Source organism: Dendropsophus ebraccatus, chromosome 14, assembly GCF_027789765.1.
Source record: "Dendropsophus ebraccatus isolate aDenEbr1 chromosome 14, aDenEbr1.pat, whole genome shotgun sequence".
Taxonomy (NCBI): Eukaryota; Metazoa; Chordata; class Amphibia; order Anura; family Hylidae; genus Dendropsophus; species Dendropsophus ebraccatus.
In genome coordinates, this window is record NC_091467.1 from 35,907,653 (window position 1) to 35,923,590 (window position 15,938).

General features: G+C 42.1%; 1 protein-coding gene across 1 annotated transcript in view; it reads left to right on the forward strand.

Moving 5' to 3' along the window:
- The window catches only part of APCDD1L (APC down-regulated 1 like), a 28,301-nt gene extending 12,864 nt beyond the window's left edge, over positions 1-15,437 (forward strand). The window contains exons 2-4 of the mRNA XM_069952249.1: positions 10,957-11,131; positions 11,289-11,820; positions 13,256-15,437. Coding sequence (XP_069808350.1) covers positions 10,957-11,131; positions 11,289-11,820; positions 13,256-14,017 — 1,469 coding nt within the window. The 3' untranslated portion in view covers positions 14,018-15,437. The remainder of the gene's footprint in view (positions 1-10,956; positions 11,132-11,288; positions 11,821-13,255) is intronic.
- Positions 15,438-15,938: the final 501 nt, after the last annotated feature.

Sequence of the window (15,938 nt, forward strand, 5' to 3'; positions counted from 1 at the left end):
GCTTGATAAAAAAAAAATTAGTCTGGCCAGACTTTTCCTTTAACCATTATCTCCTTTAACCACCCCTCTCCTTTAAAAAAATAAAAAAATAAATAAATAAATTAATAAATATATATATATATATATATATATATATATATATATATATCTTCACCTGCCACTGATTAGCTGAATTACTAGAGGATAGTAATAGTAATGGATATTGACCCTTCGTTCTGATTGGCAAAGTTTGACTTTGGACCCCCTCCAACCAAATATTGATGACCTATCTTGGGTCTCTGAAAACCCTTCTGTCATGTAAACTTTGACTTGTAACATGTTCTCCTTTAAAACAGTCCAATTTCTCTTCCATATCTGGTCCAGAAAAAACTGTGACCTGTTTTTGTACCCGGAGCGATGCCAATGTGGTCTGAACCACAAAGTCTTTAAAACTGCTAGGACATGAAATAAAATAGCTTCTTGTGAAAATCCATCATCAACATTTGGGATAATCATATTTATGTTTAAGCGAAGATGAAATGGTCAAGTCCTATACATTTGACTGTATCATCATCTTTGACATAATCTTCTCCACATGGCAGCATTTTGCCGTTCCTGACCAAGCCTTCTTCTTCTTCAGCTGAGGATCTCGTAGCTGAGCTATTATGGGTGTTAATGGAGCCTGTGACTGCTCGTGTTGTGGGCTTTTTTCCCAGGAAAGCGTTTTAATAAACCACTGGAAATGTTAACCGTGCTTATTTAGTTACTGCTTCCTTACTTACAGAATTACAGAATTAATACCAGCTCATCACTTCATAGACTCTGTTTCACAAGGAACAGCTTAGCAGACTAAAGAAATTACAAATTACTCATAAATATGTAGGGCTGCTGCTCAATTACTATATTAAATGAGTAAAACTGCAGTGTAATGCACCATAATACCAATATGATATATAATATAAGAATCATTGAAAGCCTATGTGTCATATGAGGCTGTTATGTGGCCTGGGAGAGAGAGGGCCCAGCTCTAGTTGGTTGGGTCTCTATTACTAATAAATTGCATGGGAACGAACAAGAACAAGATTCTTCTATGCTAAGTGGTAAAACCCACCACCATGGAGGGCAGCAAGTTTGATCCTTGCAGTGGGGCCGTTTCTCTTCTGGCTTTACCACAGAACAGTGTTCCACAACATGTGGTTCTTCAATGGGCAAAAGAGTCCAACAGCATTATGGAACACGATCCACTTAGACCAAAGTGATGTAGGGATGGACACTGGTAATTAACCCACATAGCCTCAGTGTAGGTAAAGTTGAACTCGAGAAGAAGGAGATCCAACAACATCCGTGATGAAATTCAAATCCAAACGTTTATTCTATTAGTATGATCCGGCACAGAGGTGCAATGTTTCGTCCCAGTGGGTCATTGTCAGTGCTTGAATTTCATCATGGATGCTGTTGGATCTTCTTCTTCTCAATGTTACAAAGACATGACAAAAGTTTTGATCAGTCAGGATCCCACCAATCTGGAGAACAAGCTGGGTGATGGGTAGAGATGAGCAGACCGTCGGACTTTTGGTCCGACGTCATCGGCGCACTCTCATCATGCCATTGATCCCGGCCGCATAGTTGCGCTCCAGCGAATATACGGCCAGGATGTTCCAGGGAATTCAACAGGGATTCCCTGGAATATCCTGGCAGCTTATTCCCGTGAGCGCAACTATGCGGCCGGGATCAAAGGCATGATAAGAGAGCAAACTGCTTTCGGACCAAAAGCCCGAGCAGTTCGCTCATCTCTAGTGATGGGCATTGTAGTGCATTTCGCTCTATGGCTTGCAGTGGTCTTCACCCAGGAATCACCATTAGAAGTCTATGGGGCCGTAGGGGAGTGAGGGGCACTAGAGTGTGTGTGTTTCCCTGCTCTATCATCTGATTGGAAGTAGTAATACCCTGACTAATCAAAGCTAAGAAGCCATTTTTTTAATGACAAGTATACTTACAGCTGTTGCAAAGCTACGACTCCCACTATGGTCGTAATATTACAGGAATTAGACAGCCTAGGAAACACTACCATAAGAAAGCCGGATAAAGAAGTAGGAGTAGTATTCTTTGGTACTGAAGTAGCAGGAGAAAAAGTTTCTTTCAATGTAGCATTTCCATTATGGGCAAGATCGCAGTCTTGCCCATTAAGACTTGTACGCCGGTCTTAAATAAGGCCCCGTCCCCGGCATTCCAACCGGATTTACTAAGAGGCGCACGCCTTTTAGTAAATCTGGCAATTTGTGCCTGTCACATGGCAGGTGCGTAAATCTATACCTGTCCCGGGGCTGGTGGAGATTGCATTCATGATTTATGCCTGTTTGCAGGTGTAATCATGATAAATCTGCTGCTTTGGGGAAAAGGTGCAGATTTTTGCTCAATCCAGGTGACTATGGGTTTAGGTAATTTTCCAAGTATATACAAATTTTGTCTCCAATAGCGTGGTCACTAGTCAACAGCTGACTATGTTTAGCCACTTAAATTAATGGCGCCTGTGCCTATCCTTGTTCAGATACGTTGGCATTTTAAAATTTTTTATCATGTATTCATGACAAGGAGGGCACAAAGTAATATGAACAAGTCCTAATGCCTCTGACCTATTTATCCCTATTATTGTCTTCTCTATTGCTTTACCTCTAATATACTTCTCATTTTTGTACTTTCTTTGGATTTATTCCAGGTTCTGTACGTTATCATGACTATGGTCTTATGGTCCAAAATCTATCAAAGTTATGGGTTCATACTGGGTTAACTAAAAGACAGTGTGTCCCACTGAGAGGAGTTTTAGCTGTAATCTGTGGGGAAAATTACACAAGTGGTCTGTTCCCCTGCAGCGCCTCCGCAGGGGAAATAGCACATTACATGGTGGATATTGAAATCAATAAGTTGTCCATGTGATGCTTGTGTTCAATAAAAACTGATTAGTACAATAGATCTGGATGATCATAAATATGTACCATAGTCCATACCATTTATGATGGGCCTTATGTGTGTATATTTATATAGGGAACCCTGTGTGTATATACAGAACAAAGACAATCCTGCATTTTGGACCCTGATAAACAGTGCGGTGCCCAGAACATAGTTCTCATTCTTTTCAAGAGACTGAATCCAGCTGCCGATCTGTATCTCGGGACCAAGGCTCAAAACTTCCATCTTAAAATAAATATATGGTCATTGGGGATTGTTCTTCACACATTTACTCCAAGCAAAATACTCTACATGTAAAACATGCTGAAGAACCAAATGTTGCTCCTTCTCATCCATAAATCCTAGGGATGGGCCTAATAATTCCACACTCCAAGGCATCAATTGAAATTGCACCCTTTCCTACACAGGCTTATATATATGTCAGTACAGTGTACACATCTATGACAACTAGTAGGATTATTGCACCTATAGGGCAGATGGACATCACAGAGGGAAGTTGTCGGATAACACAGCCCCTTTAAGCATGAAATAGTAGAGTCATTTTGTTGTATATTTTACAGCAAGAATGCTTGTTTCTTTCAATTCATTTCCGTTTTCAGCCTTCAAAATCTAGCTGAGGCTCCAGGAGTACATAGAAGAGAGTATGCCCCAATTCTGCCTATTTCTGGGGGTTTGCATTCACAAGCACACTACTCTATCATGGGTGTGTTATGGTCCTAACTACTATTCCCATCTGCTGTATGATAGAATAGGGCGTAATGTCTTGACTAGTTCCAGACACCACTTCAGGCACAAGGAATACTCCTATTACACCTCCTGGCATTAATCCTGTGACCACTCACAAGCAGGGAAGCTTTTTCAAATACATAGCAGGGCTTGCCAAGTCAGACAATGTAGCAATATAGTCAGATATGTAACAATACATATCAAAATTAGGTTTCCTTATTAGACTTTTGTCTGTCTAATCAACTACATGAACTTGTATGTCCACCAAAGGATCCTCTGTAATGCTACGTTTACACGGAACGATAATTCGCCCGATCGTACGATTAACGATGTCGGAGTAAGGTTTTTTTCTTCATAACGATCAACGTTTAGACTGTACGATATATTGTACGGAAATTCGTTTTGCGATCGCTTAAGCCTATCTCACACATTGGTTAAATCAGCGAACGACTGTTCACATGGAACGATCTGTGAAGTTTTTGCGAACGATCAACGACGGTTTGAGAACCTGTTGAAAGATCAATCGTTGATCGTTCGCTGCGTTTACATGTACGATTATCGTTCAAATTCGACCATTATCGTGCGAATTTGCACGATAATCGTTCTGTGTAAACGTAGCATTAGTCTTTTCTACCAGTCTGGCTGTGATATTCCCCATTTTTATAAGTATCTTGCAAGAATATGTCTTGTCAAAAATTGTCTCAGGAGTCCATCTAAGGATCCTCTGCTATTATGATGAACCACTCCAGCCACAATCTTACCCACTGTTATGTGTTTTGTTTTTTTTATATAAAAATGACCTGTCAACGATCTCTAAACGGAATCCACTAGTGAGCTCACCTAAGGATCCTTTTGTATTCTGGAGGGCCAAGCTGACCACAACCTTGGCCAATTGTTATTATAATTATCTTGTAATAATGTACACTATCAGTGGGCACCAAATGGAAGATCCTCGGCTATTTTGATGGGCTCTGGTCACCATCTTGCACATTGTTAGAAATATCTTTCAGTAAGATGCAGAGTCAACGAACTCTCAATGGAATCATTTTGAGAGCAAAGTAGAACATGCGCTGCTATTCTGGTGGACAGCTCTAGACTCAATCTTGCCCATTGTTTGGGTATGTTAAAGTAATAGGCCCTGTCAATGACAGGACAAATGGAATTGTCTTTGGAACCAAATGGAACATCCTCTGCTATTCTTGTGGACCAGTCCACTACATGATAAGCCCACTGTTGCAGTTATATACCATTTCAATACCCATTGTCCCCTTTGCCCAGCTATTAATAACTTGTTCATCCAATTGTATCACACATTGCCCCATACTATCTTCTTTTGGCCCCCCATTTATACAGCTGACATCCCCCAGATTCTAATACTTTTCATGCCGTTCAATAACTTTACACAAAGTTCAATCTACGGAACTTGTTCAAATTAAGGGGAAAATAAAAACAGGCCGAGCTCCTATGGGGCCAGGCTGAGCTGTTTTTGTAAGCTCAACGCTGTTATGTTTTCGATTAATTCCCTGGGAAGGAAGACATTAAGCTTGGTCTGGCGATGATCTTATAACCCCGTTCTGTGGATGATAGTGTTTAGAGTCGGGATATGATCTCATGTTCTGCCAGTTCACTGCGAGTGAGATTTATATTTGTGTTCATAAGCTAGAACTGCGCTCCGCCATTTGGGACTTTATATCCCTATTAGCAACGTGACCCAAAAAGGTCTCATGGCTACAAATAACTCAGCACCCCTGCGCTTTCTAAGATGATAGATGCAAATTAATAAGTATCATGTGCTATCTGTCATGTAAATTGTTCCCCTTATCTATACAGCAGACAGATTTAAAGGGGTTGCCTGGAATGAGATAAACATGGCTGCATCTTCCAGAAACGGTGCCACATCAGAACATGGATTGAGTCTGGTATTGCAGCTTGGCTCTATTAATGTCAATGGGAATGAGTTGAAAAAACACACACAACCCGTGGCACTATTGCTGAAAAAAAGTTTTTCTAGATATGGTTTAGGAGAGCCTGGAGTGTTAAGTATGATGTTCTGCAGCAGCTGAAGTGTGTTTTGTGTTCATGTACAGTAGCAGGAACACATGACTATGTACGATACACTGCAGCTGCTGGAGAACCTCTTCTTATTACATGCCAGATAATCCGTTGTTAACAAAGTAGATGAAAATTCTTACAAAAGTCATCTGTAACAGACTGCTCCTACAGGAAGAGATAGGCAGCCTCTATAAAGCACTGCATATCTCTGTATAATCATCTAGTTCTGATATCAGAATGTGGTGATTATATGAATATTACATACAGTCATGGCTAAAGACAATTGCCATTGATGTGTATTATAGACTGGTAGTAAGGATGAGAGAATCAGGCAGGATTTATACACTATAATATCTGTAGGTATGAAGCCAATGGTGAAATATCTCCAACGTCAAAAAATGTCATGTCTTGATCTCTGATGTAAGGCCCCATTGTTCATGTTACATGGTCCAGCTGGGCCACAGGTGGTGAGGCGGCCTCATACGTTCTGTATCAAACAATGATCCCAATATCGTGAAGAATGGAAAATCTACAGCCGCCATGACTTCATAGTCCAACACCCTACAGGAAATGCTGCCGGGATTAAATACAATAAAGTGGATTTACTAAAGGGCAAAACATACGGGTGACATAACAATCCTGTCTGCACATGTCCCACTGAGATCAACATATCTGTTGGTCGGTCATGTTGGGGGTTGTAGTGTTCTATGTATACAGTATAAAAGAACTGTATTATGGTGATGTCCAGTGGTTAGGTCTTATTGGGGGTTGTGGTGTTTTATGTATAGAGTATAATTGAACTGTATTATTATCATGTTGTAGTTGTAGAGTGCTATGTATAGAAAAGTATAAAATTCTATCATGATCATGTCTTGTGACCAGGGCCATGTTAGAGGTTGTAGTGTTTATATATATATAAAGTGTAATAGGACTCTATTGCGGTCATGTCCTGTGGTTGGGTCACGTTGAGGGTTATAGTCTTCTATGTAGTGATTGTTCCTGTAGGGGGATCTATCAGTGAGTAGCAAGGTATACAGTATCAGCCTTTTTATGTCTGTTTCACTCCTTGCTTCTTCATGGCAGCATTGGAAATATCTGCACATGTGAAACCAATGAAGTACGTGCCAGGGCCCAGGTCAGTAGTGACAGTGACTGTAAAGTGTAAGATCCCGCGTCCCCCTCACTGACCCCACTCCTTCCCGCCTGCTGCAGAAACAAAACACATGTACAATCTGCTTTCTATCCAACCAAGACAAGGAAACTGCATGTGTGGATTATCAGCATAGCCGTGAATTGACTCCGATGATAAGTCCAGAAATAAAGTGATATGAAGGGCAACTCCAGATAAAGCTGAGACTCCAACCCCTTAACTGGAGGCCGGCTCCATGTGGTTCCTTTATTAAAGATACAATGCACCTATTTATAACTGATGTCGATTTCTCATTGATGTTGTGTACACGTCAATATTTTATTTGAAAAGTCCATACATCTTAGATAGGTTAGAAGTGTTCTTCTCCAGCCCATATACAAATGCACTGGGCATCATATATAGGGAAGGGGAACAAAAGGTGGCCATTTACAAAACATATCTATAGGCCAAATGCTCAATGAGCTGACTATCTCTGCTCATCCATACACATTGACAAGCTGGCAGATTCTGGTCAAATTTTGGTTAAATTCACTGTCTGGGCTTTGTCATGTCATCAACATTACCAGGCTTGATAATGTGAGAAGCCTTACCAGGCTTCACTGCATGTGTTGGTCTTACAAAAAGTGTTGTTTACCATCAAACCACAACTTTATTCTACAAACCTCTTCTTAAAAAAACAGAATATAGTACAGAATTATAAAGTTGGTGGAACAGCGATGGGAACCACATTTACCCCAACATACAACTAAGGAGTGAAGTTGTAAAACTGATTAAACCAGATCAGAACATTAATACATATACTCATGGCAGACATCAAAGCAAAGAACAGAGTCCAACACTGGGAATGCTACAAGTAATAAAAAACTAAGCTCCATTTGATTTTCTTTGGACGGTTATTAAAGGGGAGTGATATCATGTTATTACATAGCACAGGAGATAGCACAGGAGATCTCTATCGCTTTAAACACTGGAGAACATTTACAGCCAAGTTATAAGCTAAAGAAATAATGTTATAGACGAGAAAAGATTATAGAACAAGTACGGGAGATTTATTCTTATTTTCATTTAACTGAATAGGGAGTTGGTTGAGTCTTTAAAACTTTTTTGTTACTCGAAAATTGTTATCGCTATCTGGTATTGAAGACGGAATTGCACTGATGAGTACCAGTATTGCTAAAAAAAATAAGCACTGACTGGTTTTCTGGGATTTTAATATTGATTTCATACAGTAAAAAGACCAGCATGCCCAGTGATCAGATGATTGGAGGGGTCACGGGGCCACTCAGGTGCACTACAAAATTTACAAACCTGGGCACGGTGTCGAAATTGCAGTCCAATCTGTAGGTAGCATGAGCTGAGCAGATTGTGCAGATTGTGTGTGGAAATAGATTAAAGCAAATGCCCCGCTGCCCAATTCCCGCGCACGGCGCCAGTCTATTCCAGAGGACTGCCCCGGCCTGAAGCACTGGAGGTGGGCCCGCCAGCCCCCAGTGTGATGAAACCCCTCTGTGACTCAGCTCCATTGATTCTAATGGAGCCGCGTCACAGAGGGGAGGGGGTTTCGTCACACTGGGGGCCCGCCTCCAGTGCTTCAGGCCGGGGTGATGCCTGGTAATAGTCCCAGCGCCATGCGCAGGAATCGGGCCTCGGTTCAGAATAAGGTTCAATCATCTAAACATTTGCTTAGAAGTCCAGTGGGTAGTCCTAATCAGTAATCAGCCTAAATCAGGAGTCCTAAACCTAGAATGGAAAGAGGTGTACATTTTATATTACTAGTTTTATTGAATATTTTCCCATATATATATATATATATATATATATATATAAAATTCAGCAACGTTCTATCTGCTGTTGGTGAATAAACAGTACCTTCATGGTTGTTGAGATGTGACATCCCTTATGGCCCTATTCCACGGGCCGTCTAGAGGAGCAAACGAGCGTTCTCAGCGCATGTTTGCTCCTCGTTCCCCGCTTGCTGCCGCCGCTATTCCACGCAGCAGCGAGCGGGTGAGTGCGGGAGGGGCGGCGGGGAGCTGCCCGGGTGATCGCTCATCGTTCGGGCAGCCCATAAGATATAGCAGCGTCTGCTGCCCCTATTCAACAGAGCGACGGCAGCAGATCGTTGCTGTATCAGTCACTTGTTTTTCAACATGTTGAAAAACAAGCGACTGCAACGATCAGTGGACATAAACGATGTCAGCTGATCGTTGCACTCTATTCCAAGGGACGATTATCGTCCGTAGCGGCCGCTATTCGTTCCGTGGAATAGGGCCTTTATTCTCACCTCTAGGTTTGAAGCTAAGTTCTGTGTGCAGTTATAAGGAGGAGTCTGCTGTAAAGTGATCTGTACAGCATTACAGTGAAAGGTGGCATCAATAGATAGAGATTTCAATACATGAAGCTCACGGCCTTCCCCTCTCTGTGACTTCTGAAAAGGTCACAGAGCACGATGTTTCTCGTTCAGATCACTGGGACAGGCCCTGTATATTGTCATCTGGGTCAATGGGTCAATGGGCTCTTTAAACAAGCTGATGCAAGATGTCTGCCCCCCCATAATGTACCAAAAATGAAATTAAAAATTTAGAAAATGAAAACAGATTAGAAGAAAGAACATGTTTCAGTATCTGGCTCTATACATTTGGTAATACATTAATTTTAGTAGGTGCTAGATTTTCAAGGCTGACAACACCCCTATTTCTTCATCACAATACTACACAATATTTTTTACCCAGAATTTTTTTTTGCCATATAAAGCAATATATAGCAATGCCAGTGCTGGGGCCAATTCATACTGTACCTTTATGAGTGAGGTCAGGAGAGGGGCCTGTGATGTTCTGTAATGTTCCTGTTATGGTGTCATGCTCAGAGATTCAGAGGGGATTAGGGTGTCTCTGTGTGGTTTAGCTGGGTGCCATCCTGTCTCACTCCCATATGTAAAGTCTACAGCATAGTGCGGACTGTCAGAGGGGAGAGCTTTGTGATTCACTATCCCTGATGATGAGTGGGAATAATGGACATTACTGTAGAAGCACAGATTTTGTTATCAATGATGTCTGACCGCAAATGATTCCCTCTTCTTTATTCTCACTCTTATAAAGACGCTCCCTAATATGTTATTATGTTATTCTCGAGGGTGACATATGCCATGGAGCCCATAAGGCTTAATACACACCTGTGACTATGTCTGGTCTGCTATACACAGTATACACTATATTTGCAGGATACTAAAAAATAATAGACTACCCTATTGTTTACTGAAAATATAGCTTATGCTAAAAAAATAGTACCAAAAATATTCAAACCATTAAGCCTTATGGGCAGGTCGCGGTATAGGTTGGAATACAATCTACATATATCAATGATTTACAGCCAAAGCGCAATCTGAACAGCCCCTTGAAGACTTCTTAGCAATCCTGGTACATTAGTGGTTTAGTAGTATATACTTGAAAATACCCCCATAAAATACCAATTCTGCAGCATCATTCATTGCATTGTGCTGTTCCTCTGTTATTCCTCCTGAAAATGCCGATAGGGTGTCTCAACACTCTCTGACATTATCAGTACTTATAAGACAGTGTCAGTGTTTGGGGATACCTGCTTTTGGAAAGGGAGGTGGTAATACCTAGTTGTAAGATAATACATATGCATTTCCAGGAGGAGTAGCAGAGGGACGGCACAAAAGAGAGATTTAAGAAATGCTACAGAATTATTGTCTTATAAGAAATTCAAGTATTTCCTAAGAATTACTTGTAGCAGGAAAGCTGAGAGGTCCTCTTAAGTGCACATAGCCACATTAACTGCTATAATATAATGTTTCATCTGTGTTGTATCCATAAAATACATTGGGTGCTGCAAACACCTACACAGGACTGCAGGATGTTCATCTACCCGATCTTATATCAAAACGTGACCCTGGTGCACAAACGTCATACCCCTAAGTGGTAATTCCTCCCTGCTACATCTGTATAGGAAGTAGTCATGTGACTAATAACATGTTCATGTCACGATACATGGTATATTTACACCTTGTTTTATCATCTGATTTATATTAGTTGATGTGTTATTCTATGTGTTGCTTTCAGCCCTGGTCTATGGGGATAAGCTGTGGGATGTGCCAGAGCCTTCTGATCAGTTCCCTGGTCCTGGAAAACAGTCTTGGGAGCCGGAATGCCAGTACCAACTGCGCCACCTACAGGATGGGGCACGGATTTCTTCTGTATTACCACCTAACATTGAAGGTCATTGGATTTCCACAGGGTAAGAGAATGACATGATCCTAGGATAATGCCTGTTGTTCAGGATCAGTACAGAATAAGTAGTGACTCCACCAGCAGAATAGTGAATACAGCTCTGGAGTATAATACAGGATGTAACTTTGAAAATCTTGGTTATACATTTTTCTCTCTCCTCTTAGGTGTGAAACTAGGCCTGGACCAGAGTTCCTTACAAGATCCTACACTTTCTACCCCAATCGGCTATTTAAAGCCTTTCAGTTCTACTACTCAGACCCTCTGTGCCAGCAGCCCTTGTACTCTCTTGTCCTCAAAGGAAAAATGCGCCTTCGCCAGGCCTCATGGATAACTAGGGGGGCTACAGAGGCAGATTACAGTTTGCACAAAGTTGGGATAGTGTTTTACACCCAGGAGGCCATGAGTAACATCAGAACTCAGATGAACAGGACCTGTGTGGGGTTTGTATCTACTGGCAGAACCTGGGCTCCTGGAAGACTTTACGAACTCCTCAGTGCTAAGGCCGACAGGGACTGTACGGCCGCACTCAACTTTACCATGCATGAGCTCAGCCTGGTGAGACTGGAGAAACAGTACATCTCCCAGGAGAGGGGAGGACTGGTGGAGAAGCTCTTTCTGGGAGATATCCATACAGAGATGTCAGAGAGGATCCATTATCGACCTAATGGATACCAGCAGCCCTTGCAGAGTGCCCTGGTGAGTATCATAAACCCAACACTAAAGTAACCTATGTTTCACCTGCTTATATACGTTACAGAGTCAGGTTTTATTGCCCTATAGTGCTTCCATCCTACTAACTGACTCTCTTTATATCTTAAGGCTATGTTCACACTACGTATATTTCAGTCAGTATATTTCAGTCAGTATTGCAACCAAAACCAGGAGTGGATTAAAAACACAGAAAGGATCTGTTCACACAATGTTGAAATTGAGTGGATGGCCGCCATTTAATGGCAAATATTTGCTGTTATTTTACAACAACGGCCGTTATATTGAAATAATGGCAGTTATTTACTGTTATATGGCAGCCATCCACTCAATTTCAACATTGTGTGAACAGATCCTTTCTGTGTTTTTAATACACTCCTGGTTTTGGTTGCAATACTGACTGAAATATACTGACTGAAATATATGTAGTGTGAACGCAGCCTAAATAGCGTATCCACTTTCAGTATTATGCTCCAGGGCTGCATTCATAGTTCTGCTGGTTAATATTGCCAACAACCAACCCTTCTTTCCCTCAACATCTGCCAACTGGGAAGTCAGAACTGCTCCATTACATTACATGGTAGGCGGGTCCTAATGAGATCAGAATTTGGCCAAATGTACTGGCAATGATTAGTTCTTTCTAATTCAGATTACTTTACGGTATCTACTGTAGATAGTTCCCATTATGCAACCTTTGTGTAGATTGAGTCAGCAAGGAATGCTGGGAGCTGAAGAATTATGAATGAAGCTCTGGAGTTTAATACATGTCAGCATCTCTACATTACACACTGGGTTAGATCAAAGGAAACCTTTTTCCAAGAGGTTCCCATCATCAATGATTATGTCAGGGGTTAAAGTTGCTCTTTTGACAGCCATGATGAGCATTGGTGGCAGTGTTGATGTGGCATCTGGACCCCCAATGCTTAAAACAATCCAATGACCCCTCATCTAAAGACGCTATGGTCATTGTGATGGTTGTACAGGGCCCAATAACAAGGTTCTTCATAACGCCAACCCTAGAACCTCATCAAAGTATGTTGACCCTAGCTGACCTATAACCCTCATCTGCCACCGCAGGTAGGAGTAACCGTTACAATGATCAATGCCAGCTGCATTATGCGTCTCACTATCTGTGTACAATGGGTAACCCCAACGCCCACTAAGTATTTTCTAACGCCATTCGTCATTGTGACAAGGACTCTCTTACAGAAGACTTTTACCTTCATTTATCTTCTGACATGTCATACCTTAAAGTAAAAAGGGCCACAATGTTTGGTTAATCATCTGCTGCCATTAGTGGTAAAATCCCTAGTCAGCACTATGTCTCCTGTGAAGTATACAGATACCATGTTCTATCAAAAAAGTTCCCCTTTAAGAAGTCTTTGGAATATACTATTCATTTTTATATCTCCTTCCATTGCAGCATCACGCCCACCCATGTCATGTGTGTGGCCTGATATACAACTCTGATGAACACCACCCACCGGTACTGCCCGATTTAACGGAGCCTCCGGCCCATCTGGGAGGTAAATGGGTGAGCAGCCAATGTGAGGTTCGGCCTGCTGTGCTCTTCCTCACCCGCTACCTGACATTCCATGGAGATAACCGTACCTGGGAAGGATTCTATTACCACTATGCCGACCCACTCTGCAAACAGCACACGTTTACAGTCCGAGCAGCAGGACGCTACACCAAAGGTGTGCCCTCCAAGCACGTGAAAGGTGGCACAGAGCTGGAGTTCACCGTAAGCCAAGTATGGGTTACACCACTGAACCATGCCATCTTACGGATGCTAAATTCTTCCCGAACTGGCAGTTGTGGCGTATTGGGATCATGGGCCATAGGGGAGGAACAAGACATTACAATGACGGGGGGCTGTGACGTGTTGGGTATCAGGCTCCCTCACACCGAATATGAGTTATTTAAGATAGCACAGGACAACCAAGGGAGATACCTCTTGTATATGGGTGAAAGGCCCACAGATGGCTCCAGCCCATCGACACCGAACAAGCGGCCAACCTCCTACCAGCCCCCACTCCTCCAGTGCTCCTCTGAGCCAACGTTGCCTTCTAAGCAACATCAACCTATGGATGTTTTTGCCCCAAATGTTGCACCCTTACCCCGTCCTCAGTTTTGGGCTCTGCTCATAATGTTTATTATATTACATATTTTAAGGCCAAACTGATTCACGACGGCTGTTTTCTCAGGTGCAGTTCTCAGAGCCGGGACAATCTTGTACTCCACGAGAAAGATAACAAAAAATATGTCTTGAGGTTCTGCTTTGTTTGTTATGTTAAGAGATATTGTACATAGTATTCTATCTAGCTAATGCACTTGCTGAAAAGATGATATACGTCCCGCTCTTCAGAGCTCTGGGTGCTGGAGGTTCCCCTCTGCGAAGGCTGCAGATGTCTCTGTCTTATGGAGATAATGTGCCGCATTGAGCCAAAAGGATAGGCCATGCCCTGTGCAGGAAGGGGGACGGACATTTGCAATTTATTTTTGTGTTTAACCCTAAAGACACTGCATTCGGTGGAAGGAACCTACAGGTGTTACACAATAAAAAAAAAATGGCATTTTTAAGGCCTACACCACTCTGTAGTGAAAAGGGCCTTATCTGAAACTCCTTCTTGATATACTTAGCAGTGTATAAGCTCGTGGACAACGCCATAATATGGATTCCTTACAATGTCAGAACACAGCTCCCATAAACCTCCATGAGAACCATATGCTTCCAATGTCATATATGTATATGTATGAATCCAGCAGCAACAAAATATAGTATTCTCTATCAGACGTCGCATCAAAGGGGTCATTTAAGATTAAAAAAAAAAAAAAATACAAGAGGCTAAGGGTTATTCCAATTTGGACATTTATGGCATATTATAGTTGTCTGATAAATTGGGGTCCAACCTCTAGAATTCCAATCTATAGAGTTCAATGACTTTTACCCCACTCTGGCCTGAAAGTGGCCCCCAGAGGCTGTCGGGATCCCTGCAACCATTGACAATAATGGTAAGTAGAGAAACAATGTAACACTGCAAGCAATGCAGTTTTTATGTATCTCCCAAGCTACGGAATAAATGTAGCTTGTGGTGCAACACCCATTAAGATCAATGGGATTTACATGAGCCAGTTTGTCTGTTTTAAGCTTCATGACTACCTCAGGAGGCAACTAACAGCTTGTAGTGGGCTCTTGATCTCGGTGCAGACATCAGTGACACAGCATGAGGATATTCCATAAATCCACAGATGGGAATACCCCTTTAAAGGGTATGTTCACATGTTGTGGAAACATTGCAGATTTGCTCAGTTAAGTTCAATAGGAAAGTCATAACCTGCACCATATCCGCAACGCATAAACGTATCCGAAGAGGAATTGTACAATGACTATAACTATTACCTGACATGATTGTATAAATTACATAGAAACCAAGTGTGTTCACATTACACATGTATGTATATAGTTCTGTTATTTTGACAATTCAGAAAACTGCACTTGTTCCTGGATATCACAACAGATGGGACTCTGCAAAGTGATAGTGGAACACTTTGTATTGGCTTTTTACTGTGGGCTAAAATAAATTTTTATCTACTTTTCTATGGCTGCGATCATCTAGAATGCTTTATAATTTGGCACACATCAGACCCCAATAGACTTTATAGCTAGTTACTGTTAATTTACTAACTGCACTGGCTGGAAATTTCTTCCATGGCTCTTTTAGTGGTCATTCACATGTTCTGTGCACGGTCTGTATATACGGATGATGTACTACAGAACAGGCTTTTTAAACTCCCGACATCAGCATTTATGATGATGCTGGGAGCTCTGAAACTGTTTAAATGTATGTGCCACTGTAAAGACACAGCCGCACAGTTTAAATCTACAGGCCACTGTACTGACACAGCTGGGAGCAGTGTCGGACTGGGCCACCGGGGGACCGGGGAATTCCCCGGTGGGCCCCGAGCAGGAGTAGGCCTCGCCCCCCAGTCAGGGAACACAGGGCTGGAGACCACAAGAATGTGGTCTCCACCCAGTAAGCCCAGCGGGGGCCCCCGTGCTCCTAGGGGGCCCACTGACCCGCCGATTGCCGCACCTTCCCTTT